Source organism: Canis lupus, chromosome 1, assembly GCF_011100685.1.
Source record: "Canis lupus familiaris isolate Mischka breed German Shepherd chromosome 1, alternate assembly UU_Cfam_GSD_1.0, whole genome shotgun sequence".
NCBI lineage: Eukaryota > Metazoa > Chordata > Mammalia > Carnivora > Canidae > Canis > Canis lupus.
The window spans coordinates 100,678,156-100,705,825 of record NC_049222.1 but is presented as its reverse complement, the minus strand read 5'-3'; the positions used below and the strand labels follow the sequence as shown (position 1 = coordinate 100,705,825).

General features: G+C 44.5%; 2 protein-coding genes across 3 annotated transcripts in view; both read right to left on the bottom strand.

Annotated features, from left to right (window-relative positions):
• LOC102152916 (zinc finger protein 671) overlaps nt 1-982 on the bottom strand; it is a 62,182-nt gene extending 61,200 nt beyond the window's left edge. Inside the window, exon 1 of the mRNA XM_038525518.1 lies at nt 830-982. Within this exon, the coding sequence (XP_038381446.1) occupies nt 830-982 (153 nt within the window). The remainder of the gene's footprint in view (nt 1-829) is intronic.
• Nucleotides 983-11,126: 10,144 nt separating this feature from the next.
• C1H19orf18 (chromosome 1 C19orf18 homolog) lies at nt 11,127-23,410 on the bottom strand. 2 transcript variants are annotated; one of them, XM_038527559.1, is made up of 7 exons: nt 22,776-23,410; nt 22,588-22,653; nt 21,461-21,502; nt 18,556-18,648; nt 17,840-17,942; nt 13,016-13,182; nt 11,127-11,413 (listed from the first exon to the last, which is right to left on the bottom strand). In XM_038527559.1, exons 1-7 carry the CDS (start codon nt 22,855-22,857, stop codon nt 11,295-11,297), a joined length of 672 nt encoding a protein of 223 aa, XP_038383487.1. In that variant the 5' UTR covers nt 22,858-23,410; the 3' UTR covers nt 11,127-11,294. The 2 variants fall into 2 exon arrangements, with proteins under 2 accessions (XP_038383487.1, XP_038383488.1); XM_038527560.1 differs by lacking the exon at nt 18,556-18,648.
• Between the last annotated feature and the right edge of the window lie 4,260 nt (nt 23,411-27,670).

Sequence of the window (27,670 nt, the reverse complement as noted above, 5' to 3'; positions counted from 1 at the left end):
AAGCCTTGATAGCCATTTGAAGCTTCTCAGATAGGTCCCTGGAGGAATCTATAAAATGGATCAAGGCCCCCGTACCCAACCCTGTGGCCACCAGGGTTGAGGCCAGGGAGACCCTGACAACCAGTGGGAGAAAGATCACTTGTTTCTGCTTTTCCAGGGGGCTGGTGAGGAGAGCTACTTCTGCCTGACTATAGATAGTTCATCACGGAACCAGGGAGACAGGCAGACAGAGGAGGGAGGCAGAGGTATTGAGAGATTTAGATAGGGTGCCATTGCACCAAAAGAAACCACCGATAGGAGCATAATGAGAGGTGGCGTTTGACTGGGTGACGTTGCAAAGGGATAGGTTAGGGGTGGAATAACAGAAAGGGAATTGGTGGTTGAGAGGGTCAGTAAATAGGGGAACATCAGGGAAAGAAAGATGAGGCGCTGGGGACGTGGGTGCGGGGCTAATGAGGCTGAATGCATTAGGGAAGGGAATGGCCACAAAGGGAGTTTGGGGGGACACAAATGAAACAATGGGACAGATTGCCCATGCCAGAAAGGTTGGCAAGAGAAGTGCCTTGTTGGATAAGCTTTACCCAGGAGAAGGGATCCTGGTCCTGAGTTGGGTTAGTCTGTAAATGGGTTTGGAGAAGTTGTTCCTGTGTGCATATGGTGTCAGCTTGATCTTTTAGGGTGGATTGGTTCTGTAAGACTCTTATGTATGATCTATAGATTTGGAGGGAGGCAGTAGGATAGGAGGAATAACCCCATTGGTAAAGTTTTGCTGTTACCCCCATTGCCCAGCGGGGGTCCCAGGGGTCTGAGACAGTTAGGCCATATTTACCGGACTGTTGGTAGAAATGACAAGGTTGACGATGGGCCGTAGAAGGACTGGTGAAAGGGCCTTGGCAAAGGTGATGGATATTGCAGTAAGAATAAGGACAGCCTCCATTAGTTTGGACCCAATAATTTTGACAGTTAGGATGAGTCTGATCATAGGTGAAACAGATTATGGGATCAGAGCTAGGATTAGGGCCAGGTGGAGGGAGAGAGTAAAATCTATCAAAGGTAAAGTTGATGCTAGTTTGGCAACCTAAAGGTTGACAATCAGTGGTAGAAATGAGGCTGGACCAGTTTCGGTTTCCCTGGCTCCAGGATTCTGTGATATAAAACCTCCATCTAAACCCAGATTCAGGGATCCCTGGGTGGCGCAGCGGTTTGGCGCCTGCCTTTGGCCCAGGGCGCGATCCTGGAGACCCGGGATGGAGTCCCATGTCGGGCTCCCGGTGCATGGAGCCTGCTTCTCCCTCTGCCTGTGTCTCTGCCTCTCTCTCTCTCTCTCTCTCTCTCTCTCTGACTATCATAAATAAATAAAAATTAAAAAAAAAAATAAAAATAAACCCAGATTCAGGGATCCCTGGGTGGCGCAGCGGTTTGGCGCCTACCTTTGGCCCAGGGCACGATCCTGGAGACCTGGGATCGAATCCCACGTCGGGCTCCCGGTGCATGGAGCCTGCTTCTCCCTCTGCCTGTGTCTCTGCCTCTCTCTCTCTCTCTCTCTCTGTGTGACTATCATAAATAAATAAAAATTAAAAAAATTAAAAAAAAATAAACCCAGGGGCAGCCCCGGTGGCGCAGCGGTTTAGCGCCGCCTGCAGCCTCGGGTGTGATCCTGGAGACCCAGGATCGAGTCCCACATCGGGCTTCCTGCATGGAGCCTGCTTCTCCCTCTGCTTGTGTCTCTGCCTCTCTCTTCCCTCTCTCTGAATGAATAAATAAATAAATCTTTAAAAAAAATAAATAAAATAAATAAAATAAACCCAGATTCAGAAGTGAGGTGGCTGGGAGGTAGGGTCAGGAGGAGGAGGATGGCGTGAAAGCCGCATCTTGGTAGGCCCCAGAGGTTGGGCTGTCCACTCAGTTGAGAGAGGGCCTGTTTTAGTTTAGACAGGGGAACCCAGGAGGGGTATCCTAAAAGTTTGCTACAGTTGGAGTAGTCAGGATTACTGTATAGGGGCCTATCCACCTGGGTTTTAGGGTCTTAGGGTGTAATTCTTTTAGTAAAACACTATCTCTGGGGGACAGATCTCACAATGTGTCAGGAGTCGGTGCCCCTGGGGCAGGAATGACTGAATTGGCATGGGCCCGGAGAAGGGCTCTCAAGAGAGTCAGGTAAGGTAGATAGGAGAGGAGAGGGGGTAGTGATGAAGGAAGGTTATGAGTAAGTAGAAAGGGTTGCCTGCACAGTAATTCAAAAGGTCTAAGTCCTGAGGGTCCCCTCGGGGTTGCCCTAAGCCTGGTTAGGGCAAGGGGGAGGAGGGAAGGCCATGACAAGCGTGTCTCAAGGGTTAATTTGGTAAGCTGTTCCTTGAGAAGGCTGTTGGCCCTCTCTACCTTACCCGAGGACTGGGGATGGTAGGGTACATGCAGTTTCCAGGCGATGTTGAGACTTTCAGAGACCTTCTGGGTGATGCTGGATGTGAAAGCCGGCCCATTATCTGACTGTAAGGTTCGAGGGAGGCCGAATCTGGGAATGGATATGTTCAATAAGTATTTCGGCAACAACGTCAGCAGTCTCTTGGGCGGTGGGGAAAGCTTCGATCCAACCTGTAAAGGTATCCACTAAAGTTAAGATATATCGGAAGGCTTTATGACAGGGCATATGAGTGAAGTCAAGTTGCCAGTCCTTGCCCAGTTGGTGTCCCCTCAGTTGGTGGTTGGGCCCCGGTCAACGGATCCCTCCTTGTGAGTTAACAGAGGAGCATGTTTTACAGGCATGGTGGACAGTCTCGATAGCCCTACGGAGATGAGGGTGATAAAAAAAGGGGTGACAGGAAGTGATATAAAGCCTTAGGTCCTATGTGTAGAGACTGATGGATTTCACTAAGTAGGGTGTGGAGAAGTTTGTTTGAGAGGGCAATTTTTTCCTGGAGAAAGATCCATCCCTATCTCCAGGTTTGCCCCCCATTTGTTTGAGGGTGTTAAGTTCCTCATCTGTATATGAAGGGGTGTAGGGTGTATTCAGGAACAGGAGAGGGGCTGGGGAAGTTTCTTTAGCCATTTGTTTGGCCACATTGTCGGCTTTATTGTTCCCCCGAGAGACGAGGTCCTGGGATGTCTGATTTCCTCGGCAATGTATAATGGCCACTTTGGTAGGGAAGTCAAGGGCCTCCAACAATTTGGAGATAAGGGGTCCATTAACTATGGGCGTGCCCTTGGTGGTCAGGAACCCTGTTCCTGCCAAAGTACGGAATGTGTGTGTGTGATTAGGTAGGTGTATTTAGAATCTGTATAGATGTTAACCCGTAAGTTCTTGGAGAGATGGAGTGCCCTGATGAGGGCAACTAACTCAGCCTTCTGGGAGGTAGTTCCCAGAGGAAGGGGAGCTGCCTCAACAGTGGTCTCCAGAGTGACCACTGCATATCCAATATGCCGCTGGCCATGTGGAGCCATGACAGAACTCTCATCTACAAACAGTACTCGATCGGGATGGGGAAGAGGCTGATCAGAGAGACCTGGATGAAGGGGTAAGATCGTCCAGGAGTTGTGGGCAAGAGTGGGTTGGTTCAGAAACAAGAGAAGGTGTGGGTAGAAGAGTAGCAGGGTTGAGACGTGGAGAAGTAGATAAGGAGACTTGAGGGTTTTCAATAAACAGTAGATGATATAGTTGGAGGTGTGAGGGGGTCAAATGGGCCAGGGATCTGTGGCCAACCAGGTCTATTAATTGGTGTGGGAAAAAACAGTGAGGGGCTGCCCCAAGTGAGTTTTACAGCCTCCTTAGTGAGGGAGGCAGCTGCCGCCAGGGCTCTGAGACAGGGTTGCCAGCCTTTAGTTGTGAGGTCCAGCTGTTTGGATAGAAAGGCTACTACCTGGTACGTTGGCCCAGCCGGTTGGGCAAGGAGGCTGGTAGCAGGCAGATCGTTCGTCGGTAAAAAGGTGAAACGGTCTAGAAGGGTCTGGGAGGGTTAAAGTGAGTCCTGAGATTAGTCAGTACCTGAGTTTGGAAAACAGGTTTTGGACTGCAGTGTGGTCAGTCAGGGGGCCATGGGGGGTTTCCTTGGCCGCTTGATATAGGGGTCGAGACAGAAGGGCAAAGTTAGGTATCCAATGTCGGAAAAAAAACACTAATCCCAGGAAGGAAAGGATTTCGGCAGCGCTTTGAGGGGGTTGGAGGTCCCAGAGCAGCTGGATGCGGTCCTCTGTCAAGGACTTGGAGGTAGGAGTTAGGGAGATACCCAAGTAGATGACAGTTGGGGTGCAGAGCTGAGCCTTAGCTGGTGTGACCCTGTATCCCTTGGACCCCAAAAAGTTCAGTAGAGTGGTGGTATCTTCCTCTGAAGAAGAGAGGGAAGGGCTGCAGAGAAGGAGGTCGTCTACAAACTGAAGGAGGGTACTAGTTTTCAGAAAACATTGTTGGAGGGCCTCGGCCAGGGCCTGCCCAAAGAGGTGGGGGCTATCTCGAAAACCTTGAGGGAGGACCGTCCATGTAAGCTGCCCTGAGATGCGTGTGTCTGGGTTCTCCCAGATAAAGGCAAAGAGAAAGTAGGAATCGGGGTGTAAGGGGACAGTGAAGAAGGCATCCTTGAGGTCTAGGATGGAAAAATGAGTGGTGTTGGGTGGGATGTTGGAAAGAAGAGTGTACGGGTTGGGCACTACCGGATGAAGGGGTATAACGGCCTCATTGATGAGTCTTAGGTCCTGAACGAGGCGATATGCCCCAGTGGGTTTCCTTACAGGGAGGATAGGGGTATTACAGGGCGAGCTGATAGGTATGAGGACCCCTGTTGTTTGAGGCGGTCCATGATGGGCTTTAATCCTTGTCGGTGTATCAGGGAAATGGGGAACTGAGGATGGGCTGGATAGGTAGATTGTCTTTGAGTCTGATTTTTATAGGTTGGTGGTGTGATGCCACAACTGGCTTGGAGGTATCCCAGACCTGGGGATCGACAAACAGAAGGCGAGAAGAGGGTGCAGAGGGTTCAGATGCTAGAAGGGGAAGAATAAGGTGGCTAGAGGTAGTGGGAGAGGGGGAGAGCCGTATAGTGGCCCTTAGTTTATGGAGAATGTCCCTTCCAAGAAGGGGTACCTGGCAAGAGGGAATGAAAAGGAAAGAGTGAGCAAAAGGGAACCCGTCCAAGCTACAAGTGAGGAGTGGGGTTAACCTAGGACTGGAGGAGGTGTCATCAATTCCTATCACCATCACTGGGGAGGGCTGACTAGGTCCCGAGTAGGAGAGCAGGACAGAATAGGTAGCCCCTGTGTCCAGCAAGAAGGATATGGACTTACCCGCTACCTGGAGCATACCCCTGGGCTCGGCGTGGGTGAGTGGGGTGTGCGAGTCTGGGTGCCGTCAGTCGTCCTCCATACCCAGTAGTTGGAAAGCCGGACTCACCGTTTCAGTGTCTCCTCCACGTGGAGGCGCAGAGGACAGTCGGACTTCCAGTGGCCCATCATCTTACATTGAGGGCATGGCCGGGTGGGTTCCTTTGGATTAGGACAGTGACGGGCCCAGTGCCGCATTTGAAACAGGCTCCCGGAGGGCGGGAGGGGCGCGACTGTTTCCTCCTTTTTTTCTGATCTCCAGAGTTTGCCGGCCTCAGGGCAGCAACCAAGGTTTGGGTTTGTAATTGGACTTTCTGCTGGAGTCTGGCTTGCCGTTTCTGTTCGGCAGCCTCCTCCCGGGTGTTAAAAACTTTAAAGGCCATTTTCACCAGGTCTGAGATGGGAGTTTGAGGACCCTCCTCCGCCTTTTTAAGTTTTTTCCGAATGTCTGGCGCCGACTGGGAAATACAATGGGTGGCCAGCACAGTCGCTCCCGCTGGGGAAGCCGGGTCTAAACGAGTACACTGAGTTAAGGCTTCCGTAAGCCTATTTAAGAACATGGCAGGGTTCTCATCGGGGTTCTGAACAATTTCTTGCAGTTTGTCATAATTGACCGCCTTGTTTGAGGCCGCCTTCATACCCGCCGGGAGGCATTGCTCCAAGCGGTTGTGGCGTCGGCGGCCATCTTGGCTGTCCTGATAATCCCACCCGGGATCCGCCGCCGGGACCGCGTGGGCGCCCACCCGCCTCGCGGCGGCCGTGGACCTGGTCCGCGTGTCCCCGCGCGCTGCCTGAATGCGCTCTCTCTCTTCAGGAGTGAGAGTCATGGTCTGCACCACATGGAGGTCGTGCCATGTGAAGTCATAGGCCTGAGATAAATATTGAAATTCTTTAATATAGTTATCTGGGTTGGCAGAAAAAGAGCCGTTTTCCAATCAGAGAGAGAGAGCTTGTAAAGAGAAAGGATCGTGAACGCGGACCACTCCCTCGACCCCTGCCACCTCCTGCAAGGGACAGACAAGGTCCAAAGGTGTCTGCTGAGACCGAGTCCGGGCAGCGATCGGAAGGGAAGTCGGAGGAGATGGGGGAGCCGGAGAGGAGGGAGTAGGAGGGACGGGGTTAGGTTCAGGGTAAGGGGGGTGTAGAGGAGCCGCTGGTCCCGAGCGGGTGGGAGGATGTGTGAGGTTTTCGGTTTCGGAAAGGGGAGAAGGGGAGTAAGAGTAGAGGTCCTTGGAATTGGTAGGAGGTATGTTAGGAGGTGCGGTACAGGCAAGCAGGACTTGGGTAGTCGAACATTGAGAGCAGAGGGAGGGACGAGAGCGCAGATCCCAAAAAGCTTGTATATAAGGAACCTCGAGCCACTTGCCTTGGCGTCTGCAAAGATTACGAAGAGCCATAAGAATTTGGTAATCGAAAGTACCCTCTGGAGGCCACTGAGACTGATTGTCTAAGTGGTATTGAGGACAGGCTACAGTACAATAATGGATAAGATGTTGTCTCCTCAGGTCATGGGAATATCCCAAGACTTTAAAGTTAGCTACTAAGCAGCCCAATGGGGTTTTGGGGTCGAATTTGGATTGGGCACTTCCCATGATTCCTGCCTGGTAACCCAGAGACTGAAAACAGGCGTCCCCGTTTGCAGCTCTCAGGGTCACGGACAGAAACAGAGGTCACCGTGAGGATGAGGACGTCTCCTGATCCCCAGGGACCTGCGGAGAGCCACCCGGTGGCTCGGCAGAGGTGCCCTGGCGCGGCCGTGGCTTCAGGCAGGACCACTCGGAGGGAAGCACGGAATCAGGGGAACTTACCGGGCGTTTCCAGGCGCTGGGTTCAGTTAAGGTCCTGGTGGCGAGAGGAGAGAGGCTCCCCACCAACGTGGGGCCTTGATCTCCCCCCGGGTTTCGGCACCAAATGTTAGTTTTTTCCCAAATGAACGGCGGAGAAATTAAAAAAAACAAAACAAAACGGCAGAGCCAGGCAGTAGGTTCAAGAGTGCTTTAATGGGGAGTGCTCCCGGGAGAGGTTCCATGAAGACTTGGAGGGGCTTGAATAGGGAAGTCGCGCCCAGGCAAACCGCAGGGGGTTCTATAAAGATATTTCGGCGGGAAGATGGGGGCAGGGTGGCATTCCAATTAGGGCAAGGGTTACAGGTCTTTGTAAGCTAAGTTAGGGTAAGGAGGTAAGGGTGTTGGCAGGAAGATGGAGGTAGGGCTTCATTCCAGTTAGGGCCAGGGTTACAGGTCTTTGTGTGCTAAGTTAGGGTAGGGCGGATAGGGCGGCAAGGCAGCCTTATTGGGAGGCTGCTGGCCTGGGGTCGCTGTTTTGAGGTCCCCAGTCTCGCCAGCCCAACAAATGATAGGGTGTGAGAGCCTCACACCTGCTGAAGCTTCATCACTACATTTTAGTGAGGTTTCCTGTTACTATTACTAATTTTCACACAATTGAATTTTTATTAAATCAGTCGTGACAAAAAGGAAGCATTTTCTATTAAGTGATAAACTTTTTTTTAAAGATTTTATTTATTTATTCATGAGAGAGAGAGAGGCAGAGACACAGAGGGAGAAACGGGCTCCATGCAGGAAGCCCAACGCAGAACTCAATCCTGGGTCTCCAGGACCGCACCCTGGGCTGCAGGCGGCGCTAAACCACTGAATCACCCGGGCTGCCCAGTGATCGACTTTTTTACCTGGAAAGAATATGTTATTAAAATTAGTGATAATAAAAGCAAATGATTTATTGCATTTGAGAGATAAGGAGAATAAACACATTGGACTCTTCAAAGCGCCAATGGCTAACAATAAGTTCTGAAAGTGAATTTCATTTTATGGAGAATAATTTACAAAAGCTGCCTATTAAATACTGTATTGCATTACATTTAGGCACTGATTTTTTTGTACATTCTTTTATTGGATTTCGATTTGCCAACATATAGTATAACACCCAGTGCTCTCATCCTGTCAAGTGCCCCCCTCAGAAGGCACTGATTTTTTTTTAAAGATTTTATTTATTTATTTATTTATTTATTTATTTGACAGCACAAGAAGGGGGAGCGGGAGAAGGAGAAGCAGGCTCCTCGCTGAGCAGGGAGCCTGATGTGGGGCTTGATTCCAGGACCCTGGGATCATGACTTGAGCCAAAGGCAGATGCTTAACTGACTCAACCACCTAGGCATCGTGCTTTTTTTTAAAGGCATCATACTTTTAAGCACTAATTAAAACAAAAAACTTTAGCAAAATAAACTTATTTCAATTTAATTCTTAGCACTTTTATCATAAGTAATGCTATTCTTACAATCTGTATGATGGGAGAAATGGTAAGAAAAGAAGCAAGGGGAAAGGGAATGGTTCTGGCAAGTACAGAAAGTGCCCAACAACTAGAACTATCAGGATTTTCTGAAGGCAAGGTAATGGGTTCGTCGGGGTTTAATCATGTCAAATAAATACACCAGAGTCAGACTATCATATCAATAACAACATTAAAAAAAGACTAAAATAACTCATTGCTCAACATATAGTTGATGCTAGACTATAGCCACGTAAAGAAGACTAAAGTAAATTATATAATTAGTAAATTATATAAGTTAGTAAATTAGTATATTAGTAAATTATTTTTCTTTCCTAAAATTAAGCCTAGCTAGATGAAAATCTGGGAGGGAATTTTTTTTGGGGGGAGGGAATATTAAAGTAAAAATGAAACTCAAGCCATTAGAATTTTTCAAAAACAAGAAAAATAAAAATCACAAAATATCAATTTCATTGTTATCTAAATCAGAAAAAGTAAGTTTCAAGTACTGACTAAAGAGGGGCACCTGGGTGGCTCAGTGGTTGAGCATCTGCCTTCGGCTCAGGCCATGATCCTGGGGTCCCGGGATCGAGTCCCACATTGGGCTCCCTGCAAGGAGCCTGCTTCTCCCTCTGCCTGTGTCTCTGCCTCTTTCTCTGTGTGTCTCTCATGAATAAATAAAATCTTTGAAAAAAAAAAGGATTTTATCTCAGAGGAGCGAGGAGTGCGTCTTGTGCAAGGATATGAGGTTGCAGTGAAGGACACTGAAGGCCCATCTAGGCCTAGGGGCTGTGAGTTGGTGTAGCTCCTCAGGCTGCTGCCCCTGGGTCTCCAATGCCCTGTGGAACTCTACCCCCGGAGCACCATCCAGGCAGGTGGTGCAAACTGCTGGCTGAAAGATTCTTTGGACTTTGGGATTTTTGTTGTTATTATAATTTTCTTAATTTAGGAAAGATGGAAACTGAAAGGAAGAGTCAGGAAGCCCAAGTCTGCCTTCAGTTCACCCTCAGACAAAAAAAAAAAAAAATTAACAGTTCATTTGAGATCTATTTCACATACCCACAAAATTTACTCTTTTAAAAAGAATATAATCCTGTATTTTTATTTTAGTATATTCACCAACTTGTACAACCATCACAATTATTTAATTTTTGAATATTTTCATTACCCCAAAAAGAAACCCCACAACCATCAGCAGTCCTTCCCTTTTTTCCCCTCACCCAGTTCCTGGAACCACTTATCTATTTTCTGCCTCTGTGGATGTGATTGTTTAGGGCATTTTGTATAAATGCAATTGGAAAATATGTGACTAAAAATTTGAGTCTAACTTATTTCAGTTGGCATAATGTTTTCAAGGTTTTTCTATGTTGTAGATGTATCAGTATTTCTTGCTTTCTTATGGCTGAAAAATATTGCGTTGTATGGCTATCCCCTTATTTTATTTATCTTTTTGTCAGTTGATGGACGTTTGGATTGTTTCCACCGTGTTGCTCTTATGAGTAGTGCTGCTATGACCATTTGTGCACAGATTTTTCTGTGTAGGTGTCTTTTTTGTGTGTGTGTGTGTGTGTGTGTGTGTAGGTGTCTTTTCAGTTCTCTTGGACACAACCCAAGGAGTGGAATTGCTGGGTCACATAGTGACTCTGTGTTTAACATTATGAGGAATCATCAAACCATTTTCCAAAGCACTGACCCATTTGGATTCAGTCTTGACTCCTGTATTTCCACAGTTTATAGCATCCACTACAACTGGCCATGCTTTACAGCTCCTTGCCTGAAGACCCTTTTTCCTCACTAGATACCAGCTCCTTAAAAACAGGGATGAAGGGATCCCTGGGTGGCTCAGCGGTTTAGCGCCTGCCTTTGACCCAGGGCATGATCCTGGAGACCTGGGATTGAGTCCCACATTGAGTCCCACATCGGCCTCCCTGCATGGAGCCTGCTTCTCCCTCTGCCTGTGTCTCTGCCTCTCTCTCTCTTTGTGTGTCTCTCATGAATAAATAAATAAAATATTTAAAAAATAAACAGGGATGATTGCAACTTAATCCACTGCCATAACTATTTTGATATTCTCTGTCTCCATGTGAGTAAAATGGCAACAATTTACTGGAATTGATAGATAATATCCCTGGAAAAGTTTTGTATCATGAGAGTGATTTCTTAGTTTGGTCTGCCAGATGGCCCAAATAAATTATTTGTGCTTTTGGTTAGGGAGCAAGAAAAGAATATCCTAAAAACATTAATAGGGACACCTAGGTGGCTCAGTGGTTGAGCATCTGCCTTTGGCTAAGGTCGTGATCCCAGGGTTCTGGGATCGAGTCCTGCATCGGGCTACCCACAGGAACCTGCTTCTCCCTCTCCCTAGATCTCTGCCTCTCTCTGTGTGTCTCTCATGAATAAATAAATAAAATCTTAAAAAAAAAAAGGAGAAGAAAATCCTGGCAGTTTCTCTTTCATACTGATGAAGTTGGATTTCTCTCCTTTCCAATTAAGTTATAGTTATAAAATGAACTATGAGAGTGAAAAAGCAAGAATTTTTGTACATATGGATTTATTTTCTGTTATATACTTCCAGTTTTCTTCTTTAGAGTGCTCTGAACAGAGCTCTCCAGGAGTAAGTCATTCTCAGGTCCCCAGTTGTGGGTTGTCCCTGTGACTGTTGGCTCCACACTGGCTACCACGTTCTGCATTTCTTTCATTTGCTCTCATAGATTCTCTGAGAATACACTGTGCAGAGAATTGTTCAGTTTTGTATCCTGTATGAACATTTGTTCATTCTTCAATCTCTTGTTTTCCATACGCTTTCTTCTTTTGGATCTAATAACTAAAATGTAGACATAATGTTATTGAGATACTTAGGAATAGAGACAAAAGATATGAGGGGAAAACTTGGAAAAAATAAGGTATAAATAGAATTTTCAAGATATAATGAATGTTATTTGTCTGAAAAGGATGGTGGAAATTGAATTTTAAAATTATTTTCCCTCAAAAAAATGAAATTATTTTCTCACTTCTTATATACAGGCTTTATAAACACACCAGTTAAAAAAAAATGTCAGCTGATGAATGGATAAAGATGTGGTATATATAAACAATAGAATATTACTCAGCCATAAAAGGAAATGAAATCTTGCCATTTGCAATGTCATGGATGGAGCTAGAGAGTATTATGCTAAGTGAAGTAAGTCAGTCAGAGAAAGGCAAATATCATGATTTTACTTGTGTGTAATTTTTAAAAAGATTTTATTTATTTATTCATGAGAGACACACAGAGAGAGGCAGAGACATACACAGAGACATACGCAGAGAGAGAAGCACACTCCTCACAGGGAACCCAATGCAGGACTCGATCCCTGGACCAGGATCATGCTCTGGGCCAAAGGCAGACACTCAACTGCTGAGCCACCCAAGCATCCCACTTGTGTGTAATTTAAGAAACAAAATAAATGAGCAAAGGTGGGAAAAAGAGAGTGAGGCAATCCAAGAAACAGACTCTTAACCATAGAGAACAAACTGTTGATTATCAGACGGGAGGGGGTGGGAGGACCAGGAAATAGCTGATGGGGATGAAGGAGTGCACTTGTGATGAGCATCAGGTGTTGTATGGAAGTGCTGAATCACTATATTATACAATTTAAACTAATATTACACTGTATGTTAACTCACTGGAAAATAAAAAGTTTTTTTTTTAAATGCAGAAAAGTTATACTTCAATGTAAAGAAAAGACATTGAAAAAATATTTCCTAATGGTAAACTAGGGGCTTGCATCAGTAAGCACTGCTGATCACTGTGTTCCTGGCCTCTAGCCTTTCTCTGACCATCTGTGTCTGGGGATGTCAGAGAGGAGATCCATACCAGGAATGCCTCCATGGTTGAATCAGACACCACACTCTACATATTTTTGCTGTAGAATTTTTTAAATTGAGAATCCAAGAATCTCAGAACTTCTATAAAATCAGGTGTATATGAACACACATCCTGCCTTCTCCTCACAAAAACTTGCAGGCGTGGTGAGCATCTCTCACACAAGGGTCTGTTTTCTGGGCCTGGATCCTGTTTCCACATCAGAGGGAGGCCAACTGTGACAGAGAGACACCTGTCTGTGTTCTAGACTCAGGAATAACACCACACTGTAAAGTGTGTTAAAGGGAAATGTGTAGTCTGGGGAAAGTTTTGTCCCCTGAACTCTGCTTCTGGTCCTTGGAATTACCTCACAAAAGGGACCAAGCAACTCGTGGCTGTTTGCTCTCTGTGTAATGTGATGAAAACAGTTCATTTCTGTAGGTCTGACTGTAAACATTTGCTTTTATTACCTCAAACTCCATTAAGTCTCTCCTAGCTTTGTCTTTGAAAAACAAACCATCAAATCCAGCTCAGTTTTCATGTGACTCTGCATCTGACATGATAAACTGGTGGGTTAATTACCTGAGTGAATGAACTTTTCCAGCTCTTTCTCATTCTCTGGAAGTAGGTAGGTGGACTCATCCTGGCTCTCATCCTCAGAGACCTCGTCCTCATCTTCCAGAAATGGTATCCTGACATTGTTATAAAGCCACACCAGTTGCTGTCTTTCCTCAGCCTGGACCAGCCGACTGGAGAATAATGTGGATGAATTTAAGAGCACAATTTTCACGGTAAATCATTACATCTTAATCCTGTGATCTTCAACTGGAAACAAGTCACTGGTACATGGTGGTAGTCAGGGGAGGGAGGCAGAAGCAGATTGGGCTCTGGTGTGTACTGATAGGAAGAAGATGGGCAAGGATGCCCAATGTGGCTCAGGGCCAGCATTAGATGAGGGGAATAGGAACTCATGGGGGGCACAAAATAATATAAGAATATAATAATGTCTTCTTTTTAGGCTAAATAATATCTTTTTTAAAAAGATTTATTTATTTATTTATTCATGATAAACACACACACACACACACACACACACACACACACACACACACGGCGGGGCGGGGGGCGGAGACACAGGCAGAGGGAGAAGCAGGCTCCATGCCGGGAGCCCGATGTGGGACTCGATCCCGGGACTCCAGGATCATACCCTGGGCCAAATGCAGGTGCCAAACCGCCAAGCCACCCAGGGATCCCTAGGCTAAATAATATCTTAATGCAATATTTTACAAAAGAAAAATGAATGCCAAGAAATCCACGATGAACAAAATATCAACATTTTAAATAAAGTCCATCTAGGTATTACTGATTTTTCCTTTTGCTCACCCTCTGAAATAGCTTGACCTGGCACTGTTACTGATCCTGTATTTAAAATGGTGGTATTTTGTTCATTGTGGATATTTTGTTAAATAAATTTAGATTTTATAAAATATTGCCTTCAAATATTATTCATTTTGGGGCACCTGGGTGGCCCAGTTGGTTAGGCATCTGCCTTCAGCTTAGGTCATGATTCCAGTTCCTAGGATCATGCCCCACATTGGGCTCCCTGCTCCATGGGAAGCCAGCTTCTTCCTCTCCCTCTGTTGCTCCCCTTGGTTGTGCTATCAAATAAATAAATAAAATCTTTAAAATAAAATAAAATACTATTCATCTTGATGACTGAGTTTTTTGGCACCCTCTTAAATTTTGTACCTGAGGTAGGTGCCTTGCTCACCCCACCCCAGATTAAGCCCTGGAAGTGGATTTTCAAGCAGCTATGTGAAAAGGGGTAATAGAATGCTTTCCTTTTTCCTAACATACATACCTTCCTTTTTTTTTTTTAATACCTTCCTAATTCTGTTTGATGTATGTAATTAGGAAGAACTAGGCTGATCCTAAACATCATTAAGAATAATTACCTGGGGATCCCTGGGTGGCGCAGTGGTTTAGCGCCTGCCTTTGGCCCAGGGCGCCATCCTGGAGACCAGGGATCGAATCCCACCTTGGGCTCCCGGTGCATGGAGCCTGCTTCTCCCTCTGCTTATGTCTCTGCCTCTCTCTCTCTCTCTCTCTATCATAAATAAATTTTAAAAAATTAAAAAAAAAGAATAATTACCCAAGGGACGCCTGGGTGGCTTAGCAGTTAAGCATCTGCCTTCCAGCTCAGGCTGTGATCCCGGGGTCCCAGGATCAAGTCCCACATTGGGCTACCTGCATAGAGCCTGCTTCTTTCTCTGCCTCTCTCTCTCTGTGTCTCTAATGAATAAATAAATAAATAAATAAAATCTTAAAAAAGAAAAAAAGAATAGGGCAGCCCGGCTGGATCAGTGGTTTAGCGCCTGCCTTTGGCCCAGGGCGTGATTCTGGAGTCCTGGGATCGAGTCCCATGTCAGGCTTCCTGCATGGAGCCTGCTTTTCCCTCTGCCTGTGTCTCTGCATCTCTCTCTCTCTCTCTGTCTCTCTCATGAATAAATAAAATAAATAAATAAAATCTTAAAAAAAAGAGTAATTACCCAAATCCTGGTCTTGTCCCAATGTCTTTATTACAATTGCAAGATGTGCCAAAAAAAAAAAAAACTCAGTAATGATGGTAAATATTGTAGCTCAATACCTTAAATTGAAATGAATGAAAAAAAATCTGTGATAAACCAAATATCAAAATTTCAAATAAACATAGGATCCAATAGTGCTATGATGAACCATATGGGAACCTGGGTCAAAAGAAAAACGTGAGCCCCTTATATATGTTTTTATATATTTTTAATTTTTATATTTTTAAAGATTTTATTTATTCATGAAAGAGAGAGAGGCAGAGACATAGACAGAGGGAAAAGCAGGCTCCTTGCAGGAAGCCTGATGTGGGACTCAATCCCCAGATGGGGATCCCGCCCTGAGCCAAAGGCAGATGCTCAATCACTGAGCCACCCAGGGGTCTCTTATGTAATTTTTTTAGATTTATTTACTTAGGGTTGTATGGGTCGTTCACTTGCTTAAGCATCTGCCTTCATTTCAGGTCATGATCCCAGGGTCTTAGGGTTGAGCCAGGATCAGTCTCCCTACTTAGTGGGGAGTCTATTTCTCCTTCTGGGTCTGCCCCTCCCCTGCTCCTCCCTACTCCTGCTCTCTATGGCTCTCTCTCTCAAATAAATAAACAGAATCCTTTTAAAAATTTGTTTAAAGGGGTGCTTGGGTGGCTCAGTTGTTGATCATCTGCCTTTGGCTCAGGTTATGATTCTGGGGTCCTGGGATTGAGTTCCATATTAGGCTTGCCACAGGGAGCCTGCTTTTCCCTCTGCCTATGTCTCTGCCTCTCTCTGTGTGTCTCTCATGAATAAATAAATAAAACCTAAAAAATACAATTTGTTTTAAGATTTATTTATTTATTTCAGAGATGGGGTGGGGTCTGGAGGGGCAGAGGGAAAGGGAAGGAGAGTCCCAAGCTGACTCTGGCTGAGTGTGGAGCTCCAGGTGGGGCTTGATCCCCCAACCCTGAGATTATGACCTCAGCCAAAACCAAGAGTCCAACACCCAACCAACCAACTGTGCCACCCAGGTGCCCCATGTTTTTTATGTATTAAGTAGTTATTTTTTTCCAAAACATTAAAGAAGTTGATAATGTATTACCAATTTGAAAAGTAGCATATCAAAATTCACCTTAAGTTTAAATATTTTATCTATACCAGAAACAGAATTTATTATTATTTTACTTTCCTGGTTTAAATGAAAGCAAACTTACCAATAGTATTTTATTTCTTTTTTTAAAAATTTTATTTATTTATTCATGAGAGACACACGGAAAGAGAGGGAGACAGAGACACAGGCAGAGGGATAAGCAGGCTCTGTGCGGGGAGCCTGACATGGGACTGGATCCCAGGTCTCCAGGATCACACCCTGGGCTGCAGGCAGCACTAAACCGCTGCACTACCGGGGTTGCCCAACAATAGTATTTTCAAAATCTATTCCTGGGGCAGCCTGGGTGGCTCAGGGGTTTAGCACCGCCTTCAGCCCAGGGCGTGATCCTGGAGACCTGGGATCGAGTCCCACGTCGGGCTCCCTACATGGAGCCTGCTTCTCCTTCTACCTGTGTCTCTGTCTCTCTCTCTCTCTGTCTCTCTCTCTCTCTCTCGGTCTCTCATGAATAAATAAATTAAAAACTCTTAAAAAATCTATTCCTGGAAAAAATTAAGCACTAGAAATTACATTGAATCATGTACTTTGGGGGATATATTTTTCCTTTTGCCTCATGCTCTAAAATAGCTTGATGTGGCCCTATGAGTAACACAAATATAAAAGCTGTTGAGAGTTGACATTAGCTCAGCAACATAACTGGGCATTGCAAGTCCCAGAGGATTTTTTAGTGAATAATATTAGAAAACTCTCTCTATATTAACATCATTGTCTATACTAATGAAAATAAACTGAAAATGCAGCTACATAAATAGAGTGAAAGATCACCATGTTATATATCTCAGAACTAAACACGCTAGTTACACCCTCTCATTTGTAAAATGTCTTCAATTTTACCTTTAATCTTATTTGCCTTTATTGGACATACTCAAAGGTGGTCCTAAAATGAGTATCTTAAAAAATACCCCATACACGCCAACATATTCCTTGTGTTCATGCTCAATTCCAATAGATCAAATAATGTATTACTTCCGCAAGCTGTTTCTGATGGGATATAACAGAATCCTGGCACTGAATCTTGGAGAAGGAATCAGTATATCATTCTGGTCAGAATAGCATAAATTCAGAGTCTGCATTTTGTCTAATACTAACTCTAAATGATCACATCATTTGAAAGAGCTTGACCACAAACTTTATTTGTGCAAACAAGATGAAGTATCTTCCCCAAATGCTACTGTTTTCCCAGATAATAACAAATGTCTACTGAAAAGAGAGCAGTCACAATTTTTCTGCTTTGCCTTAGATTCCTGTCAAAGTATCAAGCTCACTTTAGAACATCACCTTTTGGAAGGATGGAAGCATCTTAGTGGCTTTCAAACATTTTGACTATGATCCACAATAGGAAATACATTTTGCCTCATAACTGTGTATTTGTCTGTCTGAAAAGTTAAAAATCAGCATTTACATTAATACATGTAATGCTTTCTAATATTTTCTATCCTACTAAGTTGTATTCTGTCCTATTTATTTATTATTTTTTTCTATTTATTTTTTTAAATTTATATTATGACCCAACATGAGTACGGTCCATATTCTGAAAAATGCTAGTGTGGAAATTTAGAAAGACTATAAAAATTTAGTGATTATAAGAATCATCATTATTACCATTGTCGATACTAAATAATCTAGTTAGTTTGTTATGTCTTACTTGAGGATGGTAAATGATACTTAGTATATACTTACTATATCACATAGGAAATAGTAATTCCACATATCAGGGCAATGCTGAAGGCTACGCACGCAATTACAATTACTTGAACAAGAGCAGATCTGTGTGGAATCAGTGCTGAAAATGGAAAGAAAAGTTCTCATAAAATTTCATTTCACTTATGTCTATCAGTCAATAGATTTGTTAATCATATTGTTATTCTAAAAGGGGATGGGAGACAAAATCAGAAGTACCATAAAAGATAGCATCCTTGATTTTTAAAAATATGGAGGCTAGATTGCACAGCCCGTGTGAACAGATATAATTAGAATTCCCGTGTAATCTCTAACTCCCTTTGCTTCCTCTGCCTCTTGTCCTTTGTCAAAGCCCTTTTTCACTCTGTAGAGACACAGGATCTCTGGCTCTGTATAGCAGCACCTGCCATCTCTGTAGCTGAAAGGAGAGTGGTTTTTAAAAAACTTTTATTTATTTATTTATTCATGAGAGACACAGAGAGAGGCAGAGACATAGGCAGAAGGAGAAACAGGCTCCCTGGGGAGCCTGATGCAGGGCTTGATCCCAGGTCCCCAGGATCACAACCTGAGCCAAAGGCAGCCGCTCAACCACTGAGCCATCCAGGCACCCTGGAGAGTGGCTTTAGTTTGACAATTCACATGTTTCTTTGATGGTCTCAGGGTGTGCAGTGCTGTGCTGAAAGGGTGTTAGAAATCAAGAATGCCATTCCAGGAACCTGCATTCCAGGTGTCGGTGTTCAGGGGTGTCGAATGTGCCTTAAAACTCTGGTTGTTCTTTATAGGGCTAGGTGTATCACCCTTCCCATTACCTGAAATTAAAAAAAAATAACCAGAGAGTTATCATTCATATCATTTAATTTTAATTTTAAATGAAAGAACAACTGGCAAAGTAAGTACATTATTCAGCCACTTGTAAAATCTGACACATTGAGGTGATCTTTGTCCTGCACTTGGCCTTCCCTCTCTCTGGCGCAGAAGGAGTTCTGCAACTAAACTAAAAACTTCCCTGAAGTTCACCCATCAATGAGGGTCAGGTGAGCATGATGAAAAGAACCTGAGCTATGAAAAGGCTAGTGGTATAAAATGCATAATTGTAGACCACAGGCGTGGAGAATGTGGGTGTTCACTCTATGATTTTTTTCTACTCTCCTATGTGCTTTCAGGTTTTCCCAATGAAATACTGGGGCAGAGAGAAAAAATGAGTTACAGAAGATATCAATATGGCCTCTGGGTTTGACCCTGGGAAGGTCATTGGAAGAACGGACTCAGGCAGTGCTAACAATGTGGTGGAGTTGCCCTAGTGACTTTAACAGTTCAACAGAGGACAGGAGGAAAGGAATTGAAGACAGTAGTTTTAGAAACTCTTGAGGAACTTAGTGTTGTGGGGGAGCAGTCAGGGCATATTCCAGAAGAGCTTATGGGATCAAGAGATGGGTTTTGCTTTCTAAGATGAGAGAATTGACAGTACATTCATAGGAGAATGGGAGTGATACTCTAAGTTGTGATACTACAGGAAATGGGGAGAGAATTGCCAGTAGCACCTGTGAGTTGGCAGAAATGGATACTGGCTCACTGGCTGGGGCCATCCTTGCCCTGGAAAGGAAGGAAGGCAGAGAACAACGGTGCAATTGCAGGTAGATGGGGGAAGGGAGATGCAGATACTCTCTTTTGACAGCTTGTATGTTGCCAGTGATGGAAGAAACAAGGGTGAGAGTAAGGTAAACATGTTGGGGGTTGTGCTGAACAAGAAAAATAGATGTGAAAGTCATCAAGAAGAAAAGGAGAATAAGTGGGTTAGAGAAATGAGAAACATTTTTAAAAAAGATTTACTCATTTATCTGAGAGAGTGGGCATGGGGGAAGGGGCAGAGGGAGAGAGAATCTCTAGCAGAATCCCTACTGGGCGCAGAGCCCAAAGAAGGACTCAATCTCATGATCCTGAGATCATGACCTGAGCTGAAATCAAGAGTCAAATAATTAACTAACTGCACCATCCAGGCACCCTGAGAAACACTTTTTAATAAAATCTCCTAGAAATGAAACTTCTGTGTATATTGACTATATTTTCTTATTTTCTGTATTTTTAAGTTATTTTGTTTTTAAGTAATCTCTACACCCAACATATGAGTTGCTTGAGACCAAAGTTGCACACTCCACTGACTGAGCCAGTCAGGCTTCCTATTTTCTATGTTTTTGAAACTTTGGTATTTGAGGGTTTGATCCTGGACAGACTGTCCCTCCCAGGGCTATTTCCTACAAATCTCAAACAACTCCCCTGTGAGCATGCCTTTGATATAAACCATCCAATCCAGAGCCCACACTCCTAACTACCTCTCATGCACGAAGCCAATGTTCCCCCTGCCCTAAATTATCCCAGGGCCAGGTGCTGGACAACTAGAAACCACTCCTATAGCCCAGAACCCACCATAATCATTCCAATTCTCCACTACTCAGTGTACCTACCCACGTCACCCATTCCTTCCCTTGAAAACACCAATAAAAACTCGGGGCCATGCTCTTCCCTCTCATCCCTCTGCTTCCTGCTTCTAGAAATCTGTGAGTATAATGTTCTTCCTTCATGAACAATAATTTCCACATCTGTATGTCTTATCATACCTGATTAAAAATAAATCTCAGGTATATTTCAATACTCTGGGCCAAAAAGTATATACATTCTTTTTATTTTAAGAATAGTCAATGGCCCTTTATAGAAGTTGCACTTGTTCCTAGCCTACACACCAGATATGAGATTATATACACTTGAAACTAACAGGATACTATGTTAATTATACTTCAATTAAAAAAAATGTTAGATTAGGGGCGCCTGGGTGTCTCAGTTGGCTAAGCATCTGACTTTTGATTTTGCTCAGGTCTTGATCTCAGGGTCATGAGTTCAAGCCCCACATTGGGCTCCACACTGGGCATGGAGCCTACTTAAAGAGAGAGAGAGAGAGAAAGAGAGAGAGAGAGAGAGAGAGAGAGATAGAGAGAGATTGTATTTCCCAACTCCTTTGCCAGTTTTTTAATGAAATATTCTGTCTACTTTCAACATGATAGCTGAAAACTGGAATGAATATTTCCTTTATTATGAATTAAGCTTCTTTCCATATAACCAAGCACTAAGAATTACAGAGAAAATTGAGTCTTCAATAATCTAAAACAATTCTGTCCTCTATCTCCATATTGGAACCTGCACTTGGGACCCAAAGCTCAGGCACCTCGGAGGTTTCTCTAGTGGAAGCTCACAGCACAAGTTGGTTTCAAGGTAAAGATTAGAATCCCAGGTCTCTTGGCTTTGGCAGTATGGGGGTGAACAGGCAAGTGAAATATTCATAGCTAAGCTTTAAAAAAATCAATAATGTGTCCAGGATTGCTGGATGTATTAATTGTGTTTTTAAGATTCTCTGTATTTCCTGATTCTTTGACATGTGCTATTTCCTAATCTTCTCTGAGTGGCATCATGCCTGAATCAACCACCCAGGGGGACTCCTTTTTCTAATTTGCATAAAGGGCTGTACAAATTAGTGATGAGCACTGTGGGGGTGTCCTCTGGAGCCATACACCACAACAGCTTTGGGAATGTCCCTGAATCCCCACCACCCTCCCAGATCCCTTGACTTACCATGATGCCTTGGGAATTGGTTGGGCATAGTAGATCTCGGAGCTAGAAGGCCATTCAAAGGAATCAGAGAGAAGAGACAAGTTTAAGATAGATTTAGGAAAATAAAGAAATAACTTGGTATTAGACAAGGGGACCTAATAGCTAAGATGGTAAATGCTGTTAATAAATTTATTACAATGCCTCATTGAAATATGTGATTTAATTTGCAATTTCTTTTGTTTGCATCTAGTGTATCCTTTTATGAATACAGAGTGTAAGAACATAATGCATTTGGCTTCTGATCTGTTTTTGCAGTCACATGAGCTGGTTGAGGACCTCACAGATTTGAAGGGGTCTGTGGCAAAAGGTCAGAGAGCCAGTGCCAGGGAGGGCCCCATGGCAGTATCCTTTCTTCCTACAGAAATTAGATGCTATTATATTGTGCAGATAGCATTTCCCTTGTACAGAATAGAGGTTGTTTATAACTACCACATATCTTCACAAAGAGTTGGGGCCTGACTTCACCAACTGTCAAGGTCAGTTTCTCTGTTTTAGATACACAGAGTTTCAGGACTCAGAGTGCAAATCACAGAAGGCAGATGATGATAAAGAACATTTTACACTTGCAAGGCATCCGTATCTGGATTCATATGGGTCCACCACCAAAACATGCCTCAAATTACAATTAAAGTCATAGAGACACATTCAAATGATCCTGATGTGGTCTCAGTTTCTGTGTGTGCTAAGTGAAATGAAAGAGAAGCCTGGCAATTTCTTTTTTTTAAGATTTATTTATTTATTCATGAGAGAGAGAGAGAGAGAGAGAGAGAAGCAGGGACACAGGCAGAGGGAGAAGCAGGCTCCATGCAGGGAGCCCGATGTGGGACTCGATCCTGGGACTCCAGGATCACGCCCTGGGCCGAAGGCAGACGCTCAACCACTGAGCCACCCAGGCACCCCTAAAAGAAAGCACAGCTTACAGAGAGAGAATAATATAGGATTAATTTCCAAGCAATGCTTATGTAATTATATTATTGTATAGACCATGCTACTAACAAATACACAAAAAAAAGACACATTGGTATAGCAAATAGGAGGACCCCAGACTTTGGTTCTCATTTCACCAAATGAGTAATATAATGACTTACCTCTGGGTCTTGAAGTAAGTCCTTTCTGCTTAGTGACATTTGCGGATGTTTGTAGCTGTTTGTAGCCTTGAAAAGAAAACTCATAGCAGTGAAATGTCATTACCCCTTTTTATTTCCCATGAACTAGTAAAAACGATAGTTGAAGCTACTCATTAAGTCTGTTGCTAGTTCAACTGGTTTGAACTCACCTCCATAAGGCAAGCATAAAAGAATTGGATATTCCATTAAAAACAAAACTAGAATGGTGAAAGAACTTCTAACTTTGTCCATCACTCCAAAACTGTTAGTCTTTTATCATATGAATGAAAGGAAATATTTAGCTATAGTGCAGTATCTGCCCTCTATTTATCTGAGGAACTAAGAAAATGTTCCCTACGGAATGTTTGGGTTCTGACTTGGAGTTACCAGTGTGAGGTCAGCTCAAGTTGCCACCTGGATTTCCTTCACAGAACCTCATCAGCCAATGGGGAGATTAATGGGATGGGGTGTGGGAGGAGGCTCATCTGTGGATACAGATAAGAATGAAGCCAGGGCCCAGCCCTCAGTGAGTGTATAGACTAGTAAAGAGGCAATGAAGATTAATTATAATCCAGTGAGACACATAAAAGGCAAATAGAGAACACAGTAGGGCTCTGTATTCAGATGCCTGAATTCTAGTCCTAATTTCTGGCTTCCTAGACATTTCTGCTTGATCAGGTTACTTAACCCCTGAGCTTTCGTTCCCTTAGGTGTAAAATAGGAGGAAGAAATAGCACCTACCTCACAGGGTTATAATAATCTTTATTTTTAAAAAAGATTTTCTTTATTTATTCATGAGAGACACACAGAGAGAGAGAGGGGGGCAGAGACACAGGCAGAGGGAGAAGCAGGCTCCCTGCAAGGGGACTGATGTGGGACTCGATCCCAGATCCCGGGATCATGACCTGAGCCAAAGACAGATGCTCAATCACTGAGCCACCCAGGTTCCCCATAATAATGTTTAAATAATATAATCCACGCAAAGCTCAAACATAGTGTTGGCACTGAATGTTAGTTCCTATTGTAAAATGGAAGAGTAACTGCAAAAAAGCAATTCAGTACACCTCCACTGTCAGGGTACTGTTCAGAAGCCCAGACCCCAGGGGTCGCCTCCAGAAGTTTCTTTAAAAGAGATTAATTGGGGCACCTGGGTGGCTCAGTGGTTGAGCATCTGCCTTTGGCTCAGGGCGTGATCCCAGGTCCTGGGATCCAGCCCTGCATTGGGCTCCTCGCAGGGAGCCTGCTTCTCCCTCTGCCTACTCTCCGCCTCTCTGTGTCTCTCGTGAATAAATAAATAAAATCTATAACTAACTAACTAACTAACTAAATAAATAAATAAATAAAATTAATGGAATCATCTCAAAATGTAGACACAGGATTGAAAAGATACAGCATAGAAGAAGGCTGTCCCTTGTATTTGTCCTTTGTCCATCCAGTAGTTCTCAAAACTTCCAAGGTAGGTTTCAAGTCACTTCTACCAATCACAATAACAGATTAGATCTTCCAATGCTTGTAAAACCCCCTCAGATTAGAAACTGTTTCCACTTGCACGGTACACCAAAGGCCAACTATCCTTTCTTTCTTTTTTAAAGATTTATTTATTTACTTTAGATAGGAGAGGGAGGGGCAGAGGAAGAGGGAGAGAGATTCTTGAGCAACACTTTCTTGTGATGGGAATTTTTAAGATCCACTTTCTTAGCAACTATAGTATTACACAATATAATATTAACTTTAGTCACTATGCTGTATATTACATCCCTATGACTTATTTTATAACTGGAAGTTTGTACCTTTTACCCCCTTCATCTTATTTCACTATACCGTAAATTTTGAAACTTCATATTTTCCTGTTGCCTCAACATCCACACAGGCTCTGAGCACCTCACTCAGGTGACCAGGTTACCTAAGTGATAAGTCTGGTCCCTGCTACAGGTTCCCCTTTGCTCTCCCCTGAACACGACCTATCAATATTCAAATGTATCAATGATATCCTCTCCCACCTATTCTTATGTACTCCATCCTGGCCCCCAATAAAGGTACTTGCCCATGGATATTCACCTTCTGCTCCCCACCTGCTTCATTGAGCTCACTCTCTAGGTGACCCCGCTGTGCAGCCCCTCATGGGGTGCAGTTGACTCCTGGTGTTATAATTCTATGGGTTTGTTATAATTCTATGGGTTTGAGAACCTATAATTCTATGGGTTATAATTCTATGGATTATAATTCTATAATTCATGGGTTGAAATATATCATTAGATTTATCCAAACTGTAGTATCATACAGAATAGCTGCACTGCTCTAAAAATCTTTCCTAGAGATCCCTGGGTGGCTCAGTGGTTTAGCGCCTACCTTTGACCCAGGGCGCGATCCTGGAGTCCGGGGATGGAGTCCCACGTCGGGCTCCCAGCATGGAGCCTGCTTCTCCCTCCTCCTGTGTCTCTGCCTCTCTCTCTATATATATATCTATCATAAATGAATAAATAAATCTTTAAAAAATAAAAAAATAAAAACCTTTCCAACTCCACCTGTTCATTTCTCCCTCCACTCTCTTCCTGGCAATCACCAGTCTTTTTACTGTTTCCATAATTTTGCATTTTCCAAAATGTCATATAGTTGGAATCCTATAGTATGAAGTCTTTTCAGATTGGGTTCTTTCACTCACTAATATGTATTTGAGGTTCTTCCACGTCTTTTCATGGCTTGATAGCTCATTTCTTTTTATTTTTTTAAAATTTTTTTTATTTATTTATGATAGTCACACAGGGAGAGAGAGAGAGAGGCAGAGACATAGGCAGAGGGAGAAGCAGGCTCCATGCACCGGGAGCCTGACGTGGGATTCGATCCCGGGTCTCCAGGATCACGCCCTGGGCCAAAGGCAGGCGCCAAACCGCTGCGCCACCCAGGGATCCCTCATTTCTTTTTAAAAGCTATTATTTTGGAGGATCCCTGGGTGGCCTGGCGGTTTGGCGCCTGCCTTTGGCCCAGGGCGTGATCCTGGAGTATCCGGATCGAGTCCCACGTCAGGCTCCTGGCATGGTGCCTGCTTCTCCCTCTGCCTGTGTCTCTGCCTCTCTCTCTCTCTCTCTCTCTCTCTCATGAATAAATAAATAAAATCTTTAAATAAAAATAAAAGCTATTATTTTGGATAATTAGTTTGGATGTTCTTCAGTCCGCAGATTAGTGAAAACTCACATTTCTACATTACTGGGTCTACTCATGCAGGAAGCACTTGGATTGTATCTCGTAATCATTCACATTTTCATTTATAGCTCTTGAAAATATATGTAAATTTATTGCCACAGGTTTCCGTTCTTTTCATTTCCCCTCACCATTAAAATGTTTGTATGTTTACAAAACAGTATTCCCCCCTTTATGTGCCCTATGTACGGCTGGTATACAAGCAGAACTATTGTTCCAATATCTGCAAACTGTCCCCAGGCTACTCCTCGCAGGGACGCCGAGGGGCCCATCTGGGAGCTGTTTTTGTTTTTATAGATCTTATTTATTTATTCATGAAAACAAAGAGAAAGAGGCAGAGACGTAGAGGGAGAAGCAGGCTTTTCTCAGGGAACCCGATTGTGGGACTCAATCCCGCACCCGGGATCACGCCCTGAGCGGAAGGCAGACGCTCAACCGCTGAGAAACCCAGGCGTCCCTCAACTGTGAACTTTAAACGCGGCCCACCAGCCAGAGAATTTTCCCGCCACCCCGTGATCACTCCCACTGGGCTGGGAGAGAACCGCAGAGAGCTCTTGCCCAGGAGGCAGCGGACCTAGGGGAGAAGGAAGAGGTCGGCTCCCGGCGCGCTTCCCAGAAGCGGACCCGGACCCGGTGTCTCCACGGCCTGTATTGGCGGAAGTCCCAGAAGGCCCTGCGGCCTGGCAGCCGTCTCCGAGGTTAACGAAATCTGCGGCCCGCGGGTGGCCTGTGGGGAGGTGGACGCGGGTGGGCGCCTGAATTACCCTCCTGGTAGAGGGGCTGCGGGAAGAGTGAGGGCAAAGTCGCAGGCGTGAAGGCAGGCGTGGTTCCGGGAGCGGCGCGGAGGCCGAGGGCTTCAACGATGCTATTTGGCTGCTGGCGCTGGTATGAGGGAAACGCGCATCAGGCGGTGGGGTTGTCTGCTCCGAGCTCCCTCGATCTTCAGCTCCCCGGAGGCAGAACTAACTGGGGAGAAACACCCGGCCCTCCTTGCAAGGATGGGGCCGGCCCCTGCGGCCTCTCCCTGCCCCCGCGGTCCTCTGGTTGCCTTAGCGTTTTGCTTCAGGTTGAGAGTTGGTCTTTTGCTGTACTGGCGCTTCTCTTGATCGTCAGTACTTTTGCCATGATGTGGTTGATTTGTGGGCCTTGAGTGCAGGACCTTGTCTACGACGCCTGGGTGGCTCAGCGGCTGAGCATCTGCTTTCGGCTCAGGGCATAATCCTGGTCCGGGAATCGAGTCCTGCGTAGGGCTCCCTGAGGGCAGCCTGCTTCTCCCTCTCTGTCTCTGCCTCTCTCTCTGTATGTCTCTTGAATAAATAACATCTTAAAAAAAAAAAAAGGCTTTTGTCTGAAGGTATAACATTGTCTGAATCAGCAGACAGAAGTGTTCATCGCTTCACAACCTCTGCACCTCCTTGGCCGGAGCCTCCGTACCTCCACGCTTCTCTTTCCGCCAGGCCATTTTCTCCGTTAGTCCATTACCCCCACAATGGCCAGAGAGGTCTTTGTACACACAAAAGCCTTCTGTCCTTCCTGGTTGAAGCTGCTTGAGGGTTCCCAAAGCCCGTACAATAGCCTTCCGATATAGAAACGCCGCTTTCATGCATGGTTTCTGATATCAATGTACTGAAAATGAAGATGTCCAAGGATGTTTGTGAGTAACTGAGCTATTTATACCATTACCTTACATGTATTACACCTCTTAGCACCTCCCGACAGTGTTAAGGCACTGGAAGGTCCACTTAAGCCATGTGGCAGTTTACACCAAGTTCCAAAGGAATAAGCTCACAGCCTCCCAGTCCAGCTGGTTTACTCCCTGGAAAATGATAACATCCAGTAAATAAACCAGAACAAGTACAGCGCCAAG

What these genes read in the sequence shown, in the direction of transcription:
- C1H19orf18 (XM_038527559.1), bottom strand. Translation starts at nt 22,857, where the DNA reads ATGGACAAAGTTAGAAGTTCTTTCACCATTCTAGTTTTGTTTTTAATG. An exon ending in ACTTACTTCAAGACCCAGAG is followed by an intron (nt 21,503 to 22,587) that starts GTAAGTCATTAT and finishes ATGGCCTTCTAG; the next exon opens with CTCCGAGATCTACTATGCCC. An exon ending in CACCGACACCTGGAATGCAG is followed by an intron (nt 17,943 to 18,555) that starts GTTCCTGGAATG and finishes TTCCATTTTCAG; the next exon opens with CACTGATTCCACACAGATCT.